Raw genomic sequence first — 25,026 nt, 5'->3', positions numbered from 1 at the left:
AAGTTTATTTCATATCAAATCGAGATAATTGTACCAATATTGTTTTACTTAATTTAATTGCAAAATATAATTACTACAGTATTGTAGAATTCTAAACGTGAAATTCAATATTCTATTGATGCATACTATAGAATCACAAATCTTAACGAGAATGTTATGCATCATTTCACTTTTTACTATCAAATATCACATGTGCTGGACGTCTCAACTGTAAAGTTTACATGATAGTATCAGGAATTATGTATAAAATGATACAAATTAGAAATGAAAATGATTTAAGTTAAATGCCTTATTTAAATTAGAAAGAAGATAAAGAATCACGATCTTAGAAGTTTAATAACATAATCAAGCTAAACAAGACAATAAATTAACGTACAATTATTTTAAAGTTACTTTTAATGAATTAAATTAATCCATTACTTTAATAATATCTGTGAAATAAATGTTAGCAAAAAGTACACATGCCACAATATTTTGTCGATATAATAGATTTCCGCCGATTTAAAGGGTAATTATTTGTATTTTACAATGTGACAATTTAGTTTATATTCAAAGGTACCAAACCTGAAATTCTGTTTAGTAACAGTAACAGGGCGTTGGAGAACACTGGTGAATGTTGTCGAAGTAATATAAATTTTTTATTTCCTTATAAATAAATACTGAATTTCAGAGAAATAATAAATTACTCAGTGACACAGTTAACGGTTTTCTCCCTTTTTACAAAGTGAACCTGCTAGTGGTACGGGTTAATGGTTAATTGAGTGCCGAGGTTGAATAGAAAGAATATATATATATAAATTGTGCTTTGCAGATGTATTGTTTCGAATAATATAATTAATATAGACGATATTTCTTCCCCCTGAAGATTCTGTAATATAATTATGCAACTTAAATGATGTGTAGATATTCATCGAATGTTATCTAGTGTATACATACGTAGGAGTATTTTAATGCCTTCAGAGTCAGCCAGAATCTCGAAAAAGTAGATTAAACGTTTATTTCTGTGATAAAAAAGTTGAGTGAACTAGAATTAAAAATTAAAACCACCTTTAATTAATTAATGGCATTTTATAATGTTTCAAACGCGTGACATATCTGAATTGGTGACCCAATTAAATATTGTGGCAAAAAGTGTAAAAATTTATTGTTCTACAAATGATATTTAAAGAAAATTATGTCTCTGAAATTTGAGAGAAAATTTTATTTCATAATCTAATTCAAAATAAGTCTAAGTAAATAACAAATAGAAACAATTTATAAATGTTTATGTGAACACTTTTTAGAATAACTTCCTTATTATATAACCTTAGATAATTTCTTACAAATTAAAATATTTTTTTCTATTTATAATCATTAGGTGCGCCAATAAGTGACTCTAATGATAATAAAACATATATGTATTATCTTATTGCCTATCATTTCCTGACTTTAGAAGTGTTAAAGTAATTCTAGCTACGTATAGTATACGCCCAGTCAGGCAAACCTGCAAAGTCCAATTTTGTCCAACGCCTGTTATAAAGTTATGATATATAACTACATAAACTACAAGTTTGATGCAAGATTTGCTACAAACAACTTGCGCGCACACTAACTGCATCATAGGCAGCAAATTGGCAGCAACATATGCAGTAAATTGGCTCGCGCAGATTCTGTTCCGTTTTTGCCCCCAATTTGACACAGGTTATGTTGCAAGATTTGATGCCAATTTGCTTTACCATTTTGTCAGCTGGTGTTGCTTGCAAAACCCAAGTTAAATGCGGAAACAGATGCCTATGGTTTTTTAGATAACTTTTGTCATTTAATGCTGGCAATTAGCTCGAAACTTGTACACAATTGCTTATCAGAGATCATATTCATCCTGATATTCGATATTTGAAAATAAGTTCGGGTAATGACATCAACTATCATGGAATAAGAGACAACGTTTTTCTATAAAAGAACGTATTCAGTTACTAGTTTAGAACCACTGTTTACGAATTTTAGGTTACGTTTCCTCGTGAAATGTGTCACTTTCATATACAATACATTCTGGAGAAAGCCAAACCACTTCTAATACAGAAGAATATGTTCCTTAGACCTTGAATTTTATTTACTGAAAAGAAGATATGCGGAAATTAATTACAGTTGACAGTAAATTGGAGACTGTGTAATTATAAAATAGTATTACTCTTTTAAACAATGTATTGGCAGCATTGATTATCTCTTACAGTACCTACACTTCCGTAGTTTTTAATATTAATAAGCAGTACGAAGAACAAAATTTCAGATTAGAAACAAAAAAAGGTGATTTTTGGGTGAACATTTAATAATTTACCTATTGTTACACAATTTCAAAGTCAATGATAAGGTTTTTTTACAAAAAACAATATAATTTTAATAATATTTTGTACATCTTAATAACAGATGTTTGCGCATCATTCTTCAAAGTTTTATAGTTTTTTAACGAATTTGCGCCCCAACAATATTATGTCTATAAAATAAAATAATACAGTCGCTGTTCAATTCAAATCTTTACAACTTTCGTCATTAAGGCCTGGTCGGCAACCTTTCCTGTTGTCCGTTTGCAATGAACTTTTTCAGGGATGATTTTCTTATGTAGTGGAACAATTCTAAGTGGTAAGAGCAAATAAATCGTACGTTGAAAAATAAGAGGGTGACAGTCCGTTATTTGATCTTAAAAATTGTACGATGGTGTGTAGGAAATCGTATGTGAACAGGCGGTGTGTTGGAGTTATTAGAGCTTTTTGGGTTAGTGATGGGCACCATCGACTAAACACTATCGACTAAGTCGATAATAACCAACGACTACTTTCAGTCGACTAATTTTTTCAATCGTCGACTACTTTGAGGCGAATAATATTAGTCACTCGAAGCGTTTACTTTCAGGCGACTAATATTAGTCGCTTCAAGCGACTCGCTCGAACTATCGAGCTATTGATCGCTATTAACTGGATCTTGATTATTTTCTTCGTGATGCAAACCAATTGCAATTTTTTCATATATTTTTTTATGCATTATCAAGAACTGTGCAAATTATTGCTTATAACCTAATTGATTTACATAAAAAATTTAGAGCAGTTAATTTTTTAAGTGCCATAATTAAATAGCTTACAAAAAATCGAATATTAGTAATTGTTTAAAAAAACTTGTTTACCATTTATGTTTTTGAAATTCTATCTACGAACTATACATTTCTAAAAGGCAAATATACCAATGGTGCTGAAAAGTTGACGATATAATCTATACATAACCTATAAAGCAAAATTTCAGTCGACTAAAAACTATCGATTAAATTGTCGATAGTTTAATTTAGTCGATGGTGCCCATCACTACTTTGGGTTATTTAAGGTGCTCCGCTGAGGAGCAACCCAGGCGTCTGGGGTAGGGGTCGTCTACCGTCAGTCCCACTGTTATTGTGCCGCCTAAAAGTGTTACGGTGGGAACGGTACATGGTCTCTGCTGCGACGATATATCCGCGAACGTTATTAATTGAAGAGCATATAACTTAACGAAATTACGGTGCGCTGCGCTTCATCGGGGCGATCACCTATTGATTTGTATTACCATCGAATACAATATATAAAACAAATTTTGTTGGTGCTTGGGAAAAATGGACCATGCGTTTATTTCCACGTCCCACCGCCGCCCCCTCCCACACGCCTGCATAATGTATCACAGAGAGTGAATTTTAATATTATAATTCGAGTGATTCATTAACACCAATCTGAAATGGTTTTAAATGTATTTGTATGTACACGAATACTATATGTGCCGTTGAGAAGCCAGTGACTAACTCCACTTTTAGAATTTTTTCAAATTTGAATATCAAAGCACTTGATTAGTGTTTAACTTTGTATATTTAAAACAAATCTCTTTCATCATTTTTGTGGACTTAATCACTTTGGCAATTGAACGTCTTATATGACAGAACACCGGCATATTGACCATCCTAATAATAATTTTTAGTACATTTATCTATTTATAATGTCATTAAATACAGTGAGGAATTTAGTGAGTAATTCTTCCAACTAATATTTCGTTTGAATTTTTGAAAAATTTATACACAATTTTTCATATTTAAGACCGATTCGCTGGCCGATATGTTTCGTAAGCGAAGTCGTAGAAGGAAAAACTATTCAGCGCTCGGTGATTTACCTTTGGTGAGCGGTATAAAAGAAATGTTAGTTGGTAAAAAATGTTCCATAATGCTAATTCCTACTAAATGAAGACTCTCGGTTTCACTTTGTAACTGTGGCGTGGTGCACTGTAACGTAACGCAATGTAGATGATGTCCCAATTATAATAAAGAACGTAAGCACGTGTTGGCTAGACTACACACACGTTCACGCAAATAGTAGTGACGTACTTTCACTTGGATTTCGTTAAGCACTGTAGGTAGATACCCAGGGAGATAGGTAAGTCGTAGTTACACCTTCCGTGGTTGCGAACGTTACACGATACTTATGTTCTTGATTTTCGCATTCAAATCTGGCGATAAGTAAACCAATAATGAATTATGAGAAATCACACACTCCGAACGTTATCGAACTGTTTGGAAATGATCTTCAGTTCGAACACTTGGCTATAGTTAGACTCGATTTGAATTGTTTAGATTCTTCGTTGGATGATTCGACTAATAATGTTTGAAACAGTTTGTTCGCGAACCCACCATTAGTCGTACGGCGTTCGTCTTTTCTTTTATTTTGCTTGTAAATAGGCCTTTTTAAATAAATTTCTGTTTTATCTGTAAAATTATTTTTACAATATCTTTGATCTGTTGGTTAAAAATTTGCAAAATATAAAGCCAGATTGGTTTATGTCTTCTCTACCGTTAGCGGACAGTATCACATTCCACCTGCATTATTCGAATGAAGTCTATAAATGAAATTAGTAGGTTCCGAAGCCACTTCAATTGTGGCACTTAAATTACTACTCGTTATATTAATTATATGATAAGCAGTAGTTATATACGCTGGGTCAATACAAATAGATCGTCTTTAATTATGATGACAATTACTTCTGACAACTTCGTAAATTAATCGAATGAAAAAGTTGCCAATTTAAACACGCATGATTGTACTGCTAAAACACAATGTGCACATTTGAATAAACTGGAAGCGACCAAAAAGTGGACGATTTAGCGTAGAATGACTCTAATAATCTCGTGTTTGCTACAATAATTTACACATTTTTAATGTCTGTTTATGTTATATATATATATATACAGGGTGGCCCACATAAATCTTAACAGCTCAATATCTCGAAAACTTTGCCATCGATTTTAAAATTCTTGGTCTTAAATTGCATGAATCTGAAGGGCCTTTCTAACTACATAAATGTGAAGTTACCCCCCTTCCCTTTTAAGGGGGGCGAGATTACCTTTATAATTTTAAAACGTTACATATTTCGATTCTACAGGAAAAAACAAGTAAATTTTGTCTGATATTTCCATGATGAGATATAACAGTTTGAAGTTTCGACTTGTAGGTACTTACTTATTCGTGAGGAAATAAAATGTTTTTTAAATTAAATGTTCAAAATGTCCACCATGGGTTTGTAAACATTTATTTACTCGAAACATCAAAGTTGTTCTAAAATTTTTTAACATTTCGGGAGTCACTGAAGCGCAAGCGTCACGTATTCTTTGTTTCATATACTCTTTTGTCGTCGGCGATTCAAACATAACTTTGTCCTTTACATATCCCCATAAGAAAAAATCTAATGGTGTTAGATCGGGGTATCGAAGAGGCTATTAATGAGGTCCCCCACGACCTATCCGTTGGTTCCCAAATTTTTCATTCAAAAATTGTCTGGTGATGATTGCAAAATGTGGAGGAGCGCTCAAGAATTGTAAATTTTATTGTTTTTGTTTCTTCACGAGTAAGCAAAGGACTCAAGCGCGTATAATTCAATAGTAAGTACCAAGTAAGTACCTACAAATCGAAACTTCAAACTGTTATATCTCATCATGGAAATATCTGACAAAAAAATGTTTCAGACAAAATTTTCTTGTTTTTTCCTGTAGAATCTAAATATGTAACGTTTTATAGGGGGTTCCACTTAAAATTATAAAGGTGACCCCGCCCACCTTAAAGGGGAAGGGGGGGGGGGGGACACTTTACGTTTATGTAGTTAGAAAGGCCCTTCAGATTCATTCAATTTAAGACCAAGAACTTTAATAATCGATGGCATAGTTTACGAGATATTGAGCTGTTAAGAATTATATGGGCCACCCTGTATAATGTTTTATATTTTACCTTATGTAAAACCACCAAATCTTTCTCTAAAACTGAAAAGTTAATCGAGACACTTGATAACACGTGATAATAAGGAACTATTTCCTTGTTTTTCCGATGAACAGTTATCCGGTTATTTCGCTTCGGCAAATTGACATTCCATGGAATCGTTTGCTTTCTAAACGACTGTCACGTGCACTGCATTGCCACGCGACTATTTATCCACGGATACGTGTAATGTTCTACGTTTACTCATGACCACGATCCATTTTCATTTTACAAGGACTGCGTGCGGCACATTGCGTGCGAAACGTTCACTGCTCTCTTTGCGAACATTGCACTCCCGTCCCACAGAACTCCATAATTTAGGTAATATAATTTTACCGGTTTCGCTGCAGAACACTCGCAACGATCGGTATATGCACTGTTATAGTCTTCGAAACTTGTAGGTTATCGACGGTCATTTTTGTAAATTAAATTGATAAACTTAGAGCCGGGCATTACCTCAAGTCCTACGTGTCGTTGAACTTGAAACACCACGAGGACGCCTACTTAAATACTTGCCACACAAACCTGTATGATGTCTAGATTTCGAATGTTTAACACGTTTACCGCGGAGCCTATTGCGGCTAACTTTGCATTCACGCCGACAATACTATGTTACATACATTTGAATCTGTATTACATATTGGTTACCGGTGATCGACACGGCGTGAATGAAATGTTCTGATTAAAAAAATTCAATAACTTTGAATATTTGAAAAGTACCAATTGACATTCACATGACGCTAATGTAGCGGCTAATTAATGATTTTCTTAAAACCCATTCAAGTTGCCTGTTTTGTAATATCTTTTTTACGAACGCTAAAATAATATTAACTAACTAATTATATAAAGTTTATATCATTTTGGTGAACCCTTATGTCAATACTCAGAATGTACGAATTTGTTCTCTACCCAGGTGCGCATCTAGTGAATTCCTTGAATATCTTTTTTATATTATGGTTAAATCGGTTCCTCGGCATCTCATTCGACAGCTACAAGCCAGAAGTCGGAATGGAAGACCTTTCCGAGCTATATAGCTCATTCTAATTTGTAGAAAATTAGCCTGCAGTAGTGTGTGTATGAGGCTGCAACGAACTGCAGTTGCCCGAAATTTGAGATTGGACAAAAAGTGGGGGCCCTAACGTAGCTGCACCTATTGTACAGGGTGTCCCAAAAATGTCCTCCGACCCGGAAATGGGGCACTCGGGGGGTGAATTGGAACGACTTGTATGTATAACTGTACGTATAACTTCAGAAGAAGAAAACGAATTGCACTGGCACAGTATAGTTTGATCGGTCTGAAATTAATCATCGTATGTGCATACGTTGAGATACAGTTGAGACACTTTGAACGGTGACAGTAGCGCGCATCATAAACGAGACGTTCGTTTTGTTTGTGCTGTGAACATCGTATGCGACATAAATTAGAAAGTTAACTGTGAAAATAATGGAAGAATTAAGACAAGCGAATTTTACTAGGTAAGATAAAGTAAACATTGTTATACGTAATTTTGTCAATACAATTACTTTCGACAGTATGTGATTTGCAAGGTTTGTACTATGTATTTGTTTTACAGATTGAGTGCAGAGGAAAAGGATCAGTACCCGAATGATTTCACAGGTGAGTCGAATGCAGAGAGTTTCCAGCTGTCAGATAGCGATGATGAGGATTGGTTTCCTAAAAAAATCCACCCCAAGTCGTACAAAATACCGACAACGAAGAATACGACGACGACGAAACTGGTAAGCTTTAATTTAATTTTTATATTTATAAACTAATCACAGTTTTATTTTTTATGTTATAATAATGTGAGCACTTATTATAATAACCTAGAGCACTTTTGTCGCAAAGTACAAAACGACGTGGAAAAAACAGCCTCGCCTCAACACCAAGTTGCAACTCGCAATGTTTTTCAAGGAGCTGGCCAAAAAATAAGCACCAAAACTCTTTCGCTGCGGGACACTGAAACAAAAATCATTTCGAATAAAATGATAAACGTTAAGTACTGTTCGTTGTACCAACAGAAAAACATCGAAAGTTTATCAAGAGTACAAGAGAAACCCGAAACGACCGCTGTTCGTTTGGCAATATTTGACACTTCGAGAAATGTTTTTATAGGTACGTGCCATGTGTGTTACAAACAGGCAATAAAGATACGTAGAAAAATAAAAACATTCTGTACAGAATGCGAGAAACCTGTTCGCGACGAGCACGCAGTTCCGTAACAATATGTAAAGAATGCGCATAAATATAGTATTTCGACATTTTTTAATGATAGTTATTTACTTTTGCGATTACTCACCGACTTTGACGACCTTGAAATATGTTGTCAAGATCGTCATTTTGAATAACTTTTTCTTAGACATATTGCCGCCGTTCGGCTTTGGTTTTTGAGATATTCGCAACAATATATTCGCTAATATATGTGGTGTGGTAAATATATTGTTCGAGAGATTGACCTCCCATGACCTTTACCTTGACATATGTTGTCAAGGTCACGCTCCTGAGTGACCAGAAAGTTTCAGTCATCAAATGTTGTTTATTAAAAAGTTATTAAGAGAACATGTATAGGAAAATTTATTTGGAATGACGACCTTGACAATACATTTCAAGTTCATTAAAATCGGTAAGGAATCGCTAAAGTAAATAATTACCACACAACTGATTCAGAATCACTTGTTAAAGAGGCTAATACTTTTCAAGTCTACTCTATCTAGTACATAATATAATATTTTCCAAGAAGAAAATAATGACAGATGTGAGTTCAAAATGTATTAAATAAGTTTAGTAGCGTTTATATTTTACAGAGAATTATATCTATGTACAAAGGTGTTATGATGTTGCATAATTTCTATTGACTTTTTATACGTTGTTTCCTTTTTATAACATACGTTATTTATAGTCGTTAGATTTGTCATGATTCATTCGCATAAAAAGTATTTAAATAGCGATGTAAGTTTCATTTTTAAAAAACAAAAGATAACATGCATATCTTCGAAAAAGGATGCAGATAAAGAAACTCCGATTTATGAATATTATGCACAGTTAAGGGGGTATTCTAGTCATTTTCTCATATTCTAACATTTGTGTGCTTACTTCTATTATTTACAGCGCCGTTTTGTTAATTAATTGTATTGCACTTTTATTATTCTATCATTAAACGTACTTCTAATTCAGTCTCAGTTAAATCTTTTATCAAATACCTTAAATAATAATATGTAATTCTTTGGTACCCTCTGTTGCTGCGTTAAACTCGGCTTCAGCCGTCGACAACGCAGTTATCGTCTGCAATCTGGAACACCAGCTCACTGAACAATTCCCACAGAATATCACGAAATCAGCGGTGCTCCTTCTTGTAAATACGTCTCCAGCGTAGTCAGCATCACTGTATCTTGTTAGCTGCTTTATATTTTTGTTACTTTTAAATATATTACGTTAGTTATTGTCACATTTAAATACCTGAAAACAGACTCCACATTATTTATATTAACGTTACTTGGTTTTTCCATAGATCTATTGTTAAAGTTAACAGCGTAGAGTAGATCTGGCTTTACTTCATCGCTTAAAAGCTTAATTGCTTCAAGGTGTTATGCTTACCTATAACTTTTGAAAGATCGATTTTTGGGTTTTAATATTTTCTTACAGTACATCATTTTATAAATATATTTACATCATTCTGTTGGGAAAAGTCCAGAGAATTATTTCATGTCACAAGCAACTAAATAACTATCACTGTAAAAGCATAACATATCTCCAAAGTTGAAAATTTGAAATTTTCTTTTAAATTGCTTTTTTAAAAAATTGAACGTGCTGGAAAAAAAACGGTTTGCAGATTCATATTCAGCTAAATACTTATTTACGGTTATAAGGTATTTTACGTGTTGAACAGTGTAATGGGACAAAAAAATGAGGAAATTCGGATAATTCTAAAACAACTGTCTTCTAAACAACTTAAATATGTTTCTGGGAATAGAACTGGAAACCTCCACCAATGGATTCCTATTTAAATAAAATGAATATGTAAAAAACATCTTAGAGTTTAACATGAATCAAGGAAAACCACGTGCTGTTTCTATAGAAACAATAAAGAAGAGAGAAGACATCGAAGCTAAATAAGATAGTACATTTCCATAAAAGAAGCAATAGGAAGCCTTAAGAGGTTATGCCTACCTGCGAGCTCGAAAGAAGACATGTATTTTCGGAATTTATTTTTAAATGTAATATGAATTATATTATAGACCAGGCCTTGCCGAACATTCGCCCGTAGGACCACATAAACAATAACACCAGCCCCTTAGTTGTCAAAGATTAAGAAATATATAAACTTTCTCCGTGAATGTTTGCAAGTTAAACATTCATTTACGACGAATATAGATTTGCATAAATATAATAACAACTTTACAATGGCAAATTATTTTCTTTCAATCTTAAAAGGTAGACAATATATAATGAAACCGGTTGTTTTCTAAATTGTATGCTGTACAAAACTTTGTTAAATATACCTAAAAGGAAGAAACGGTTCCGAGTTGACATGATACGGCCTTGAACGAAGTTCGAGTACCATAAAAGTCTCACATTCTTCACATAACTTTACGTGAAATATTTATAAAATTGTAAATAAAACGAGTAGATATAATCAAAGTTACTAACGAAAAAGGAATACCTTCGTAGGTGTGTAAAAGAAAGTGCAAAATCCGAGAATCCTCTTATGATGAATGTCAGTGAAATTCGATCAAAAATGGAACCGGTCAATGGTCAGCCGAATGGCCGTGATCTTGAATCTTGGCCAGAAATCCCGTTCTCCATTGATGACCGGTTTTAATATATTCAAGGTTGTAAGTGTGCGTACGTAGTTTGTGATCAGTAATTATGTATGACCGTGAGCCATATTTTTAAGGAAGTACAGAATGTCTCGTCATATATATTGTTGAATACTAAATGAATCAGGAAAGGAATTTGTATGTTACATTTCTTAGCTTAACGGGTAGATTCATTTGGTCGATTGCTAAATAAATCATAAAGTTTAAAATCGCATTTTATTCACTTACTTCAATTGCTTTTACACGCAATACAATATGACTCTCTTTATACTGGTTACAGGATACAGTAATTCCTCCTTTGTATATTGTTACTTACCCGGAAAATCCGAACAAACTGCTCCATCCATTGTCCCTCCTCCCGTGGTGGGGCGATGACGCTACCACCACTACTCAGCAACCAATAACAATTACGTTTATTACAATTGACCTAACAATATTCAATACAATTAATTTATTAAACCCGAATCTTATGATTTTCTTATTTTCTTGTGTTTCAGATTAAACATTCCTGAGGGGACCAAGAATGAAAATAGACTGAACACAATGTCGCTTAAATATTTTATTATTGCCATATCTTTCGTATCCGGTAAGTATTCAATGTTTTGTGCCATTTTATACTAGTTTTAATGCTATTTAAATAATAGTTGCAAATCACAATGCGATCCAAAATTTTAAAAAAGTGATTAATTAATAAATTAAATTAAGGTGACTGTGAAAATAACAGCACAATTTGTAATGAAAATAATAAAGCATTTTTGGAGACAGTTTGACATGTTATAAATCTTTTTTTTTAATATATAGATTTGTTTTATATTTAGATTTTCAACATTCTTTATGTCCTAACATACAATCTTATCTGTAATATCATCTGTGATATCCAAAGAAGCTGCGAACGTTGTGTTTTTTATGTTACAAACACGTCTTGACAAAAAGTGTCACAGAGGTCTGTATGACGACGGAGCGTCAGCTGGCCTCTTGCCCATGTTTATGAGTACAAGTCTTCCGACTTTCCAGCGGGAACAGAAGACGCCCGCCTTCAGGCAGGAGTTGTACATGTTAAGCAAGAGTCGTGGATGACTCCCAACAGCGGTTTTTAGCATCTCAGCCAGAAGTCCATCCGATCCTGGGGCCTTCTTGTTCTTCAGAAAGCTGGCTGCTCTCAAAAGTTCCGCTTCTGTAAAAGGCGACACTTCCAGGGCTTTGGACGATGCCGGGTGAGCCGGCCTGTTTGGGTGTATGGGGGACAGGACATCGACGATTCCGTCGATCGTCTTTGTGTCCATGGGGGCACTCTTGACGAACCCACCTAACTTTCGCGTCACAATTTTGTACCCCAGTCCCCACGGGTCGTTGTTCAGATCTTCCACCCAGCTTCCTCTCGCATTGGTTCTGACTAGACGTGATGGCCCACTGGAGCTCCTTCTTCGCCATTTTATGGGCGGCGGACTTTTAGGCTACGTCGAGATCCCGTTTGCGGGCTCTTTGCGCAGCCCATCTGAGCTTTAGACATCTGCGTTCTTATCATCCAGCCGCGCCAGGCCCTCTTCTTTGTCTTTGCCCCACCGGTGGTAGCATCGGCTTTGTCCGCCTTTGTAGCGCTCTCCCCCCCCCGTCTTCGGCTGGGCCTTCCTCCTCGTCTTTTTTGACGCCACCTCCAACCATGTCTTGGTCGGAGGTTCTGCGTCAGGTTGCTTTCTTTTCTCCATTGTGGGGCCCCGGTCAGGGGAGGACTGATAGCCGCCTTCTTGGTTCGTTTAGTTGCTGGAGTAAATAACACAGTAACTAACACATACACCCAATTGTTAAAGTGCGCATGTTAATGTACTTTTAGAATTTGTAAATGTACTTTGGCGCCATCTGTGGACTTGAACATGTGAAAAGGAAAGGAGAGGGAGCGTTTCGTCCTGGGCCTGCTAGTGGACTCGTCAGTAAGGCTACCTAGCAGACCTTTTTTTTTTTTTTTTTTGAAAATATGTTTATTGACAAGTGTGAGGTACAGTCTTCAGATAATCAGGTAATAATAAACATTCAAAGAATCCCTAACAATATCGAATACCTAGCAGACCCTGCCTTAGACCCGGGGATATACGATGGTCGGTTAAGGACGTATATATAGGAACGAGGAAGGCTTCAGGTAGTTGCGGGAAAGGTGTCAACTCGGTAGACCTCTGATGGCGAATGTAGGAGGTAGTGCCGCCACAGTACAAAACATAATAAAATAAGAATGTTAACAGACGTCTATTCATTTAAAATTACTTTTTTATTTGTACTGAATAATTTTAAAAGTGTAAATGGTGAATTATTTCTTATTTTTATGTATCACTTTACTATAATATTCCAGCGTACCATCCACAGTCTACTTTCACTGAATAAATATTTGTCATCAAATGTTACATGAAAAGTAAGGTGATCTTTTAGGTTCCTTAACGTAAGACATTCCGTAAAAGTGATACATTTTAGAACATTTCTATGAACTATTTATTATTCATGCTGCGAAAACGATTGCTATAAAGTGATATTTTGTTTCATTTTTAGTTACAGAATGCGCAGCCCAAGTGTACAAGAGTCATTCGATTGAAACTGAGGTAGTAATCAAACCGTTGGTTGTAAGCGATGATTTTGTTACACAAACAGTCTATGGTTTCTTGGATTTCACCACCACAATTGGAAACACGGTGATGGTCTTCAGTCCACAAAGTGCACCAGCAGGTATAATTTTACATTTTTATCCGGAAGGAAAACTCTTAGTCGTACATAATTCCTGTAGTTTAATCATCGTCGATTTTGTAGTATTGCGAATCCACGCAAGAGGTATAACTTTATTAAAAAGATAACATTTTCCAAGCAATGTATAAACTGCAATTACTTTGAATATATTAAGTTCACTAATTCTAGAATTTTCGTTAATTCTTGTGAAATCACAAACGAAGAAGTAAATAAGCTTTTTACCAAAATTACATTCGCATGTAAAATATTTACACATTTTATAGTGAATGCTATTTAAAAAACGGAAAATAAATTATTCATTGGGGGATGGGAAAATATTTTACCTGCATGAAAAACAAAAATTTTACTAGGTTATACCGCTTTCGTGGAGCGGGACCCCGACTGATTTTACAACTAAACACTTTGTGGGTGATCGAAGGTCCATTGAATGAAACCGCAACCTGGCTGTACGTATCTTACAAAAGTATGTACGTTTACTTTACATTGCAGGCCCCCGTCATCTCTTGCTCAGTAATATGTAATTTCTGTATTAACGCTAGATTTACGGGACGCGTCATCAAAAAGCGAGTTGTCATCACACGGATTTGAACCAAATTCGAATACTATAAAAGTCTCACATTATGGGTTTTACGCCCAAACCTAGTGCCTAGTTGTAAAATTAGTCAGGGGTTCCGCTCTATGAAAGCGATATAACCGAGTATATATATAGTGGACCCTTGATATATTGCCGCGCGAAGCACTATCCCTCCACACGTACATTCGCGCACACAAATTCACTCTCCCACCATGTTGCTTACGCCGTCCTCACCAGCACAATTCAGTTCTTTCGCAGATACTGGGATCAGGGCTACGATACCTTGATATATTGCCGTGTTCAAGAATTTTATTCTCCCACAGCCCCGGCCGCGGCAATATATCAATAGCCCACTGTATTATAATATATTATTCATAGAGCTAGCCAGATATACAAATTTAGAATTTTGGGAAATTTTTGATGAATCTGGAAATTTGTGTGTGACTTGACATTTGAATTAATCAGCGGCTTCGTCTTTCAGATGGAGAAACGGAAAAGAAAAGCTCCGGTATGATTATTCAGACGAAACCGATCGAAATGCAGACAAAAGCGGTTCTTGATATTCAACCGAGCAAAACGCACAAGACTGGTTCCGAAAAAGAAACGAAAAAACAAGGAAAAGGCACAAAGGTTGTTGTAAATTCTGTGATCGAAAAAAATGCCATTAATTTTTCAGACGATAGTGGGTTGCAGTCGTCAAAAAGCCAGGTGAGATAAGCTAACCATGTTTTTCAAAAATGACTAACTACAAAGAGCTAAAATTACTGGAAAACAGTTTACAGTTCTATATTTAATAATATCTTGATTATTACATTTTATGGTAGATAATTCGATACAAGGTAGTCCACGTGTAGGAGATCTTATGTGAACAGGCAGTGTTGTTTTTACAGAGAGTGCGAATGTTATAGAGCTGGGCAAATTTTATTTCGAATAATAAATATAATCCTACGATTTATTCGCGAATAATGAATAACGATTTTATTCGTCGAGAAATTATTCGTTAGTCACAAATATGCAAAAGTTTTTAATTTCCAAGTGTTGTCAAAGAACTGTGCTTCATTTAATAGATTATTACCTACGCCTAGTATGAGTAAAATGCTTCGAAGGGGACATACAAAGAGAAAGTAGTTAAATTATAAAAGAACTTGGCGTTGCTTTTTCTCTTGTCACAAGCAATGTATGTTTTACAGGAACTGAATACACGGGTTCAGTTAACAACCAACACTCCCATCGTGTCCTTGCATATGCCAATTAAATCGAAGGACGATACACCCGGTATAAAGAACAACCTAGCTGAACCTGAGTACGACTTTTTGTCGAAACAACCTACGGAAGTCGTTGACGAAACTTATAAGGTAGGAGAATTAACAGGGGTGAATTTGAACATTGAAAAAATATTGAAATCTTGGAATAATATTAGGATGGTACAAGAACTTAATTTCCGTGTTACAAATACTCAAAATGATGTCCATCGATGGCGGATACACTGTCTAAAATAAAAAATCGCGGATTGAGATGCTATTTCTATCTTTTTTTCACGTGATAGCCGTGCAAGCTGTATCTTCATGTCCCATTTTCCCAAAATCATCATCTTGTTTCAAGAAAATCATACACGTATATTTATTTTCTGTATTTGTCATTGTTCTTTGACATACTCCATCATTAATATCAAATATAAGAACTAAAAGATACATTAAATTTACATTGTCATATCATAGTGAAGGAATAGTGAATTATTGTTAATACAATTGAAAGAAGACTGTACATGGATAAACTAATAATGTTAGACAAGTTCTATACTAAACTAAATACTAGTGTATTATTACAATGTTGTGATGAATTTTATTTTATAGTTAATCAATTTGAGACCTTCTTCAAAAGCACAAGCAAAACCCAGACCCACAGGTCGCAGAGAGAAAGAGAACCCGACTGGCCTCGTCACAAAGCTCGGTGGTACCATCATTAAAGATGGACTAACTACGGTCCATGAGACGAGTGTAATTGGTACCTACATAAATGGCAAATACGCTCAAGTTCTCCAAAGCTCTTCAAGAATCCTTCAAAGCCCACCATCGATTCCTGAAGGAAAAGTTCGCCCTTCTAGCACTCAGAGAATTTTGAAAACTATTGGACCGCAACAAGGAAAACTGAAACCGCAACTAGAACCAACGCCAACACACCACCAGGAAGACTCGTCGCTGCCTCTTGAAGTTCTGTTTAGTGCACCAACAGGTACTGTTATACATATTTTATACGTGCATTAAAGTTGTTACTACCCTCTTCACGGGGTGAATCTTTCGCTGCTAGGGTGGAAAGGCAATCAGTCTGTCTTGTCGTTTAAGTGCTGTGACCGTAAACGTTTGATCGGTAGCTTGCCCCGTCTGAGCAGCCTATGTATGTAACAGAGATAGAACGATAACAGACACTTGCTCTGCCTCTATCACACACATATATTGCTTAGTAGGAGTAGCTAGCGGCTTTTAACGGAAAAACAGGCGGCTTGCCTTTCCACCTAAGCAGCGAGAGCATCACCCAGTATGTATAATTCGAATACTTTTGTTGTTCACTGTATGTCTAAATCAGGCCCGTCCAATATATGGCCCGCGAGTCGCATCGTCAGACGATGCGGTCCCCACCATCACTCAGTCCATTCCCCACTAGTCGCCTGCGCTGCGTTGCGATCGAGTAGAGGCGTGCGAGTACTCGAATTATTCGAGTAACTCGAATTATTCGAATAACTCGAATTATTCGAATAACTCGAATTATTCGAATAACTCGAATTATTCGAGTAAGTCGAATTTCGAGTCAAATAATGATCGGTCGGTCTAGTCAAGTTGAGCGTTCGAATTCTTCAAGCAACTTGAAATCGACGAACTGTTTGTAAAAAATTGCGAGCTACTTGAGAAACTCGAATGCTCGTAAAGACTTCGATTTACTTGAAAATGAATTTTCAAGTCGAAAAGCTTCGAATTACTTGAATATATTCGAACAGATCTCTAAGTTTCGAGTTAGTGGAGCAATTAACAGTAGCTTGAAAAGAGCTGTAGAAGGCGCTGGTGTACCCCCGTTTTTGGTAAGCCCCCTGCGTCGCACAGCGGAACAAAGTGCTTTTTTTTGTGTCAAAATTGTAAAAAAAACTTTAGGTAGAAATAAGATAGAAGGGTGATTCTTTTTCGAGGTTAAAACTAAGATATTGTAGAATCAGGAAAAAATACGCGAAAAAGTATCACACCCAAGTTTTGACTTTTGATTCGTTCTTCTATCTTATTTCTATGAAAAATTCTACGATTGTGACACAAAAAAGAGCAAGTTGCTTCACTGGACGCCGCAGCGCGGTTACCTGAAGTGGGAGTACACCAGTCACTTTTACAGCTCTTTGTGAGGATACTTTTAATTGCTGCATCTTTCAGAAGAGCTTATTTTGTAGGTATGATTTCAGGGAATGCGTCCATATTTGTTTAAAATTTATACACCCCTTGCCCATCACAGAGAAAATCGCGAAAAAGGATTTTCTTTATAATTTTCTGTACTAAAAAATGAATGTTTCATATAACAACAAAATTATTATAGTATGAAAATACACAAAAGTGTATTATTCATTTATAATTTGTAAATTTATTATAACATCCATACATGTTTTTTGCAATACCATTTCTTTAAGAAATTAAATATGTGACACCAAACCAATAAAGAATAAGGACTAATGAAGAAAAATATAATAGAGTTAAATATCAAAATAGCGCTGCACCAAGCAACAGTGCTGTTGATAATGGAGTAAATACTTCATAATATAATGAATACAGTATTGTTTTAATCACTTCGTTAATTTAACCACTTTAATTTATATATATCATACTGTAATTTATTTACATCATTAAACATGTAAAATGTAAATATGCACAAATGTTGATTTTATTTTACCGTTGTTAGGTTCCACAATTCGCAGTACACGGAAGAACGAGAGTCCCAGTTCTGCTCGCCCGAAATTCCGCAACAAAATTAATGAAGATTACGACAGCGGTGAGGTACAACAAGCTAAACCAGCTAAAAACCGAAGCAATACCACACCAAGAGCAACCTACAAGTAAGTAGTTATTGTTATTAAACTTACTTACTTGATCCATTTTAATACGAGTTGTATACAGGGAGTTCAATAACATATGTCAGGCAATCTAACGGGTGATTATACTAAAGTCAGACGAAGATCAAGGGTAACAAAATGGCCTTTGAGATTTCGTTTTTTAGTTATATGCATTTGAAAATAAACACGAAAGTTTCCTGAAACTAGGTAGTCAGTAAACAAACGGCAAACACAGAGTAGCTGAAAAGATGGGCCTCAGAATTGGGGAAAATGTAATCTAACTACAAAATCTAAATCGCAATTACAACGTAATTATAATGTAATTGCGAGACAATTATAGTTATAGTTACATTGTAATTAACTACACTAAATTTACAATAAAAATTACATTGAAATTGCAATTTTGATTTTGTAATTAGATTGCATTTTGTTCAACTCTGAGAAACCTACAGACTCCATAAAAAATTAATGGGGACAAGAAATGTATGTATGTATGTACGTCGTAGAAACTGTTTTTCCGTAGTGAACTCTCACCGGTAACATTGTCAACGTTCCCAAATGTCTTGCAGATGTTCGCGCAACAGTAATGAAAAAGTGCATAACTGGAAGATATTTATCTTATTCGACTTTCCCTGATGGAAGGATTGACCCTAGAAAAATGAGGATTGATCTGCAGACAATTGTCCTTTTCAAAGGAAAATGTGCACAACGGATTCTCTTGCCTTCTCGTAGGATGCACTTTACAGTTTTGAAAGTATTCGTGTTCTGATTTTTTACTATTTCCTCCGTGTAATATAGTCTAATTTTTTTTGGTGCAATTAGTATGGCACTGTGATAGATCCTTGCGGTGTGTTGAGCACCCTTTTGATGGATATTCTCTATGTGTTCGTAAAGTTTTGGTGAATACTCGTTGTGTGTGGGCAAATTTTTTCGTTTTGGCCAGTGAGGAGTTCATGGAGTAAGTTCAATGTGCAAGAATTTAAATAATGGAACTGGTTCCTGTTGCGCCGCCGAATATCGTCAAACCCACAGTTTCTACAAGGTACGTTTCCGGTTCCCATTGACTTTTACTACCGTGATTGAGCTAACTGGTTGTCTGCGGACTGCTTAATTTCGAGCAATTATCGCCTTACTTTTTAATTGCTTATAAATAAAAAAGGTAGGCTCAACGGAAATTTTGTTACTTTTGACTTTTGTTTTACTTTAGTATGTAAAATAACCCTTTAAATTTTCTGATACCTGTTATCGAACATGCTATATCTTTGCATTATACAGGGTGGGGCAATAACTATTACAACTTCAGATATCTTCGAAACTAGAAGTTTCACAGAAATAGTTGTTTAACCAAAATTGCACAGTAGGAAGAGAGCCATTTGACGGCACTAATAGTTTTTTTGCAGGTGGAGGTACTTTGAATATTTCAAGGTCACTTCCATTTTTTTAAATGTATCGTTATGTTTTTGTTTCGATAGATTAGACGCAGCGGTCTAATATCGTAGCCAGCTCGTTCACCAGACTTGACACCTTTAGATTTGTTTCTATTACATAAAATCGTAGTAGTTGTTCGAAATGATGACCATCACTATCAATGCAACACTGGATTTTTTTTATGACTGATTGATGTGCATCTTGTAACAATTCGCTGTTGCATGTCTTGAGGTGTAGTTGGTACTTCTTTGTACACTTTATCTTTCAATGTTGCCCATAGAAACAAATCTAAAGGTATCAAGTCTGGTGAACGAGCTCCAATCCAATGATCCCGCTCCTCTATCATTCTATCGAAATAAAAACATAACGATACATTTAAAAAAATGGAAGTGACCTTGGAATGTTCAAAGTACCTCCACCTGCAAAAAAACTATTAGCGCCATCGGATGATTCTCTTCGTACTGTGCAATTTTGATTAAACAAATATTTCTGTGAACCTTGTACTTTTGAAGATACCTGATGTGGTAATAGTTATTGTCCCACCCTGTATAGTGAGTTATCCATCGAGTGTTACATAATATGTCGAAAGGATTTCAGATATTAGTTAATCACGTAGAAGTTTGTAGTTTTCTACATTTCGTTCTAACATCTTAGAAGAACATGCCTCCTCCTTACTTTCAAACAAAATACTTGAACTGAAAAATAAAGAAAACGACGTTAATAACAAAGTAAATTGATACCAGTAGATAGTTACAATAGTTTTATAACCTGGAAACAAAGTCGCATAGAGATATCTAATTCAACCCTGAAAACTGTTTCCGTGTGTTATGAAACACTCTGTATGTTAACGAACCCCACGTTGCATAACTATGATATTTCAACGTGTTAGAAATCGAATTCCACCCACAACAACGACCGAACAATCTGTTACACGACGTCGCAGCGGCTTCAGACCAAGTAACCAGCCAAGCTTGCCATCAAAGCAAAGTAATAAAAGTAAAATCGAGCAGCAATCAGTCAATAACAATCCCGCGCCGAAATTAAAGCTGCCAAGGACGCAGGGTCGTTGGTCTTACAAAACGACCCCTAAACCGAGAGTCGCTATTCGAAAGCAAATTGACGATGACGAGCTGCGTTCTACACCTGAGACTAGTACAACGGTAGACCCGATGAACATCGACGATACCAAAACGACTGCAACTTCTATTTTAACATCCACAATGGCAACGCCACCTACAACAGGACAAGCAGTTAACGCTCAAAGAAAAATCCAAGACCTTGCCAGTGACGAAGAATTAGATCCCAGTGAAAGTGAGGATGTAGCCAGCATCAGTGTTCAAGATCAACAACATTCTGAACAAATACTACCTATAGAAACGATTAACGTGGAAATTTCGACGACAGCTGATCTTAGTGACGCGTATTTCGAAATCGCTACCATTAAGTCGCCGTACACTTTCCAGGTGAGCATTTAATATAATAATTTTCCAAACAGTCGAAAAGGGGATGTTCTTCGTATGCTGTGTTACCTGAATAATTATCCTTGTTTTAAATTGTTGAAATATTTTTGTAAATTTTACGTTTAAGGGAGGCAGCTCCGATGACCTTGACCTTGATATATGTTATAAAGGACATTCTTCGGAATAAATATGAAGAATTTTTAGCCGTTACTCATTATTTCCTAAACAATAATTGATTATTAAATACAGGACATTTTTCAAGCAAATTTCGCTGTCGCAAAGACAAGTTTCGGAAATTTTAATAACACAATGTAAGGTATAAATCGTCGATTACGGTGAAGGAATTAAAAAAGCTAATTTAAATCTAACACAACACAGATTATCCAGCAGTCCAGCAATTAACATCCTAATGAGTTAGATTAGTGTTAGGTTCGGGTTACTTTTTTTTTAATACAGTCGCCGTAAACGACGATGCATGCCCTTCCTACAAATCCAGGGGGTAAACATTCCAATGTTTACGTTTAGAAATTATAAAACAGTACATAATATTCAAGGCGAGCCCCTCCACCGCCCATGTATTGATTTCCTTTCGTGTTCTATACAGTGTGAGTCACCTAACATTTTCACCTAAAATATCTCAGTTGTTTTTAATGATACGAGAAAATGTGTAAGGTAGAAAATGTTTGTTCCTGTAAGGCAGTTATCGCGATAGAAAAGATTTCATTTTCAATTTAATGTAAAAGCGTGTTTGACCAATTGACCAAGATCATTAATTACTTAAATTTAATTCTCTCTGATTATAGGTTGGAACCTTAAGAAACACACGCTACGTCACTGTTACTTCAACATTAAGAAAGTCATTTTCAACGGCAGAACCATCTACTACGGTATCACCCACAGAGCCACTTACTGAAAATCTTCTAGCAAACACCGCAGCAGCTTATGAAACAACTTTGCCACTCGACTCAGCTATAGCAACTCTTCCAGCTATATCTTTAGAATCTGGCCAGGCTACTCCGCCATTAGAAACCGTGACAGAAACGTTCTCGACTACTCAAACACTTTTGAAAACTCACCTATTGCCAGTAATATACGGTAGCAATACAACTAAATTAACATTGGTGCAAACGTACAACATCGCACGTGTGATCACCGCCACGAAAACTTTACCACCGATGGACATTTACCAATTCATTCCTAGCAAAGCGTTGAACGAATTCAATTCGAAACTCGACGAAGCAGGAAGTGAACTTCACTTGGAATTAGACGTCGGAGACGAAGAGAGGGATGACGATGATATTCCTAAGAGAGTAGTAGCACTAAACAGCGGCGTGGATTCCGATCTGGAACCCTTCAAATCTATATCGTCTTCGAAAGTAAAATTAGAGGCATCGAGCAGTAGCTCCATCGAATCACAATTAACACCTGATCAACTGGCCCTATTGAAATACTTTGGTCAACAACAGCAGCAAGTTGTAACTACTTCACGACCAGTCGTTGTCCTGGAGACATTGTACGAGTCTCATGTAATTCCAGTAGTGAATAATCGAAACACTTTATATTCGACGGTATCCAGGCCAGTCGGCACTGTGCCACGGACATCTTATGAATATGGAATGTCCACAATTGCACCGGCTCTGCCGCCACAATTACCGCCACAATTACCACCGCAATTGCCACCACAATTGCCACAGCAATTACCTCTATTCCAACAACAACCCCAGTTCACGGTGACAAGCACACCTCTGGTCACGCAAACGCTGGCAACTGTTTCCGATTCAAAAATATTGAAACTGACCTTTGGAGCAAAGACAGCCTACACCACATTATTCTCTAGCCGGGTGGTACCAACGGCGGTCACAACCTACGTTACGAACACCGTGCCTGTGCAACCTTCCGTTCCTGCTTTCCCAGGTTATTATCCACCGCCAGTCGGTTACCCGCCTTTCCCTTTCGTAGGATAAAATTCTCTTATTTCGTGGTGGATGTGTAAAAAACCAAATTTAAAACCAATTTCGTATCGACGACTGAAGCACGTTATTCATTTCATGTACAGTAGTGGCCATAAAAATTGCCCCACCTCCAAAAACATCTATGTCTTTGATTTAATACTCGCATGTACTGTAACCGTCTGTGTTATTCGGCAGGAACGGTTCGATTTATATTAACCCTGTATCGCCCAGACCCTTCAATCGTTATTTAAAAATGATGTGACTGATATACATATGTTGTATCTTGTCATTTTGAAGTCGAAAATATCGACATTAAACAAACGTATTTTTCCACAATTTTCTTGTTTTATTTATTTTTTGGCGGGAATACTTGAATTTCTCAACTGAAAACGTGCAAATCAACGTTACATCGGTATAACTATGGATACTTGCTGACAAAAGTTAAATATCAATTAGTGACAGAATTTGACATACTGTTAAAATAAATGCTGCACAGGTGCAACACTGGCCGTTAAAGGGTTAAAGAAAACATCATTTATTACCATAAATCATCAAATAGTTAAAAATAAATATATCTTTAGGTACTAAATTCGTAAATGGTGTACATTTTGAACAAATTTTGATTACGAATACATGCAGTAATAAACGAAAATTTTCCCGCTTTAAATTTTGTAAATGTAATTTTTAACTTTTCTATTTGATACTGATTGTGAGATGATTCGGTACTTAGTAATGCTTCCACGTGTCTTGATAAGTGTTTTGTATCTGTTGTGTTTGCATCTTTTAGGATTTTTGTCTGAAATTTAGTGTAGCTACAAAGTTTGCAACGTACCGACATATTTGGCAAACTGTGTTTTTAAGGAGTGGTGCAATTTTATTGACCACCACTGTAGATTGTTCCAAGAATTATGAAAATAGAAGTTACGTACGTTTTAGTTGGAAAATTATTAACTCTATCTTTTCGAAGCCTACATTTTGTGTCTCTTGAGCGTTTCAGTAAATAAATAACACTACGTTAAAGTGTGATAAGAATTGCAAACGTCAGTGAAAAAGATTTCGCAGTTCATAATGCTTCTTTAATAAATTATTCTTATTATGTTACATCAGAAATACATTTCTTCTCGAGCTTCAAGCTAGTGTCCTCTCGTTGCTGAACAGGTTATACACAATTGTACCATGTAAAAGTACTTTTGGAAGGTATTATTCAATTTCGTTTTAATACTAGTTTGAATATTTCCTTGGTTAAAAGGTATAGAAGGAACTGTACAGGAGTTAGTTGATTGTTAACATTTTGATATCGTTTCAATGTTGTCTTGTCTTTTCGAATTAGATTTTGTCAAACGAAGTGATATTTTTCATTAGTAAATCGTCACGTAAAGTCATTTCCATTACAGCATTGTCAATATTCAGACATTTAGTCGATCGATTTTCATTCAGTGAAATTTCAAGGATCCGCCACATTATAGAGCATACTAGTATTTTGAAAAAATATACGTTTCTTTTATTCCTGTAATAGTGATGACGAATTTCTTAAGAATGATTTTGCTTAACAAACATGCTGTATAATTTTGTAAGAGTGTATTTGTTTAATTTTAATCTTGGTAAATCGCACTGTAAATGTATTCGTGACGTATCTATGTTTAAATAGAATTCTGGATAATTTATCCTAATTCTCAAAACTTTTGAAACCGCCCTACTATGT

At 35.6% G+C, this 25,026-nt stretch overlaps 1 protein-coding gene across 1 annotated transcript; it reads left to right on the top strand.

The window, feature by feature from the left end:
- The first annotated feature begins 11,645 nt into the window (after nt 1–11,645).
- Nucleotides 11,646–23,336, top strand: LOC107191273. Its single transcript, XM_015580266.1, has 8 exons — nt 11,646–11,688; nt 13,638–13,811; nt 14,885–15,111; nt 15,594–15,758; nt 16,257–16,635; nt 18,334–18,487; nt 20,802–21,375; nt 22,176–23,336. The coding sequence occupies exons 1-8, from the start codon at nt 11,646–11,648 to the stop codon at nt 23,334–23,336; spliced, it is 2,877 nt and encodes a 958-aa protein (XP_015435752.1).
- Nucleotides 23,337–25,026: the final 1,690 nt, after the last annotated feature.

The sequence above is a fragment of the Dufourea novaeangliae genome, unplaced genomic scaffold (genome assembly GCF_001272555.1).
Source record: "Dufourea novaeangliae isolate 0120121106 unplaced genomic scaffold, ASM127255v1 scaffold262, whole genome shotgun sequence".
Lineage (NCBI taxonomy): Eukaryota > Metazoa > Arthropoda > Insecta > Hymenoptera > Halictidae > Dufourea > Dufourea novaeangliae.
This window is presented reverse-complemented; position numbering and strand designations above follow the sequence as displayed.